The sequence below is a fragment of the Phytophthora infestans genome, genomic scaffold (genome assembly GCF_000142945.1).
Source record: "Phytophthora infestans T30-4 supercont1.113 genomic scaffold, whole genome shotgun sequence".
NCBI lineage: Eukaryota > Oomycota > Peronosporomycetes > Peronosporales > Peronosporaceae > Phytophthora > Phytophthora infestans.
The window spans coordinates 61,770-64,809 of NW_003303646.1; the positions used below are offsets into that span (position 1 = coordinate 61,770).

Here is a 3,040-nt window from a genome sequence, read left to right on the forward strand (position 1 = left end):
AAATAGGGGGGTCCTGAAAGGCCTCCCAGAAGATAACAGAGCAGAATTTTCCTAGTCCAAGACACGTGTACACTTTTCCGGTAAGTCCCTGCATAGGGCTGGATTATGCCTGCCATCAATACTCGAGAGGCATAGCTTGTAGGGTATTGACTGGTAGCGCCAAGAGATTATGTCGGTCCGGGTAGGACAAAGTCTCGCTACGCGCGAAAGAAAGTCCCGCATACTCAGCGGGCCGGTACGTCGGATAGCCCGGGTGCCGTAACACTTCTAGCTGAGCTGCCTCTGCGCTCGGTGACCTGTAAAAGCGCTCGCGCGCCGTCGTCCATCCTTTGGTGGAGGGCACAGGGTTGTGAACGAGCTCAGCCGAATCAAACTCGGCGGAGCCTCGGAAGTGATCTGACTTGGTTAGTCGGAACCGGGTGGAAGCGAGCCACTCGTCTGTCCCGGAAGGGCCGGACCGCGAGGGAACCACCCTCTGCGCAGGCCATACAAACCGCCGACCTAACTCGGCGATTCGTTGTGGTTTGTGTAAGGAATCCACATCTGACGATATTTGTGTGTTCTACTACACCACAACTGGTGCCGCGACCCGGGAACAGGAGTGTGTGCTTGTTTTTATAGGTGCCAGCTAACCAAGTTAAGAGGAAGAGAAGAGAAAGAGAAGAGTGAAGATGGTCAAGGGATCAGCAACTCCGAGCGACGGAAGCCCAGCGACGGCTGGAGGATCGCCCCTCGCGGGGTCGGACCCGGCGGATCAACGACTCATCGCCATGACGATGGAGGTGGGACGAGCCGTCCAGTTCGACGAGGATGGCCAAGACCAGGAGAGCGAGAACGGAGATGCAAGTGAAGTAGAGTATGAAGAGAAGGCCGAGACCGCTGAGCTCGGAGAAACGAAGACTACCGCCGAGCTACTTGGCGAGGTGGAAGAGTTGACGCTGCAGGTGGGACGCATGGGAGCCCCACGTCCTGTCGAGCGCAACTTATCAGCCGAGCTCGACGAAGGTGCGGGCGATGAAGAAGATGAAGAAGAACATGGCGTTGCTCAAGGGGACCGTCCGCCCCTTATTCCGAAAGCGACGAGGAACGACGATACGCCGAGCGCCAATAAAGTGTTGGCTCGACTCGGCGAGGAGATGAGAACGAGATCGGAATGGATGATGATGTTCGCGCCTGTAGCGATGGCGCAGGCGAAGTGGCCGATGTTGGGTCCTGAGTTAACTCAGCCGGTGCGTGCAGCCAACATCAACCAGTTGGTGGAAGAAACTGTGTTGCTGTTGAAAGCGATGGGCTATCGGTGCAACAGCCGACCAAACAGCCTCATCCTGTCCGACTGGAGTCTGACCCGTGGCGGAGCCGAACTCTGGCAATGGAAGAAGAAGCTGAGAGTGGCGTTTGGATTGGAGAAAGCCCCTGGTGGAACGAAGAAGGTGTACAGCCGAGTAGCCGAGTTCAAACCACTCGGCTGTACTAAGTACGAATTTATTTTCATCTTAAGTACGAATTTTTCTTTCTTAACAACTATTTTTTATAATCCTAAAAACAATTTTCGTCAGATTAAGCACGATTGATCTTTATGTATAGTACGAATTTTATTCATCTCAAGTACGAATTTTTCTTTATCTTAAGTACTAGTTTTTCTATATCTTAAGTACCTTTTTTTCTTCATTATAAGTACGAAAGTATTTATTCTTAAGTTTGAATGTTTCTTCATTTTAAGTACGAATTATAGTTCCAGTGGTATTAAAACATGATATTTATTAATACGTTCACAGCTTTGATTTTTCGGGTTTGTTTTTATTTTTCTTTATAGGACATGATTTAATAATATATATCTTGTCCTCCAAACAAAACTAAAATCAAAAACCGAAAAATCGAAGCCCTGACTGGTTGGATTTTAATATAAATCGTGTCCTCCAAAGAAGAATTAAATCAAAAACCGAAAAATCCAAATCGATTCTGATCAAATTAGATGCCATAATATTATTAGCACCTCTTATTTGATCAGAATCAATTTAGTTCTATCAATAGTACTACAATCTTACTTCCGATTGCGCTCTCGAGCGCCGTGTCATATTGCTGTCATTCGACAATTCTCCATGGCTGAAAGTTTCACCGTTCAAGACCACTTCGTGGAGCTGGGATACACCATCGATGATTTCACCAAGGGCCCGATATCCCACCAATGCCGCGGGTGCGGTAAAAAGTATCGCCTGATCGACATTTTTCGTAAGAAAAAAAAACAAGCCTCAGCAAGTCGAGGGCGAAGAAGCACTACAAGGTGTGCAAGGGCAAGAAAACGTCGAAGGTCAAGGAACCCTCTAAGTCCAAGAACCCGCGTTTCCAGGACCATACATTTTGTTCGAAAGCGAAGTGTGTGACGAATTAATGAGGGTAGCCTGGTTTTATTAAACACAATAATAAAACAACTACATCCTTGACAACACCCGATGGCAGCCGTTGCCAAGCCATAAGGGTGTAGGGTTTAGGGTTTAGTATAGAGGTTCCTGAAAAAAAAAAAACTAGCCTAACAAGTGCACCTGAAATTTCGCACACATATGTCAAAAGATATAAATATTCTGCTCACGAAGTTTGAAATCCAACGGGCACCGGCAAGTATACAAAAACTAAGAAATACCGATACAGCAAAAACAAGCATATTAACATATGATTTTCTCAACGGATTTGAAATCAGCGGTGTCGGTTTAGGGGGGCTATGTCAAGGTCCTAGGCCTAAAAAAGGGGCAGAACAGTCTTAAACTGAGCAATGTATTAAACTCATTTTAAGTACGAATTTTTCTTCATCTTAGATACAATTTTTCCTATATGTTAAGTACAATTTTATCTTTATTCTAAGCACGAATGGTCTTATATTAAGTACGATTGTATCATATAAGTACGAATATTATTTATCCTAAGTACGAATTTATCGTCATCCGCGAGTACGAAATTTTTTCTTTTTTTACGCATTATTTTTTAATCATCCCGTAAAAATCATTTTCCCTCTTAATTAAGCACCGATTTGGACCTTTAATTTTAA

General features: G+C 45.3%; 1 protein-coding gene across 1 annotated transcript; it reads left to right on the forward strand.

Moving 5' to 3' along the window:
• Window positions 1–2,099: 2,099 nt before the first annotated feature.
• PITG_19515 (uncharacterized protein) lies at window positions 2,100–2,389 on the forward strand (the record flags this gene model as incomplete). Its single annotated transcript, XM_002895983.1, has 2 exons — window positions 2,100–2,194; window positions 2,254–2,389. The coding sequence occupies 2 exons, from the start codon at window positions 2,100–2,102 to the stop codon at window positions 2,387–2,389; spliced, it is 231 nt and encodes a 76-aa protein (XP_002896029.1).
• Window positions 2,390–3,040: the final 651 nt, after the last annotated feature.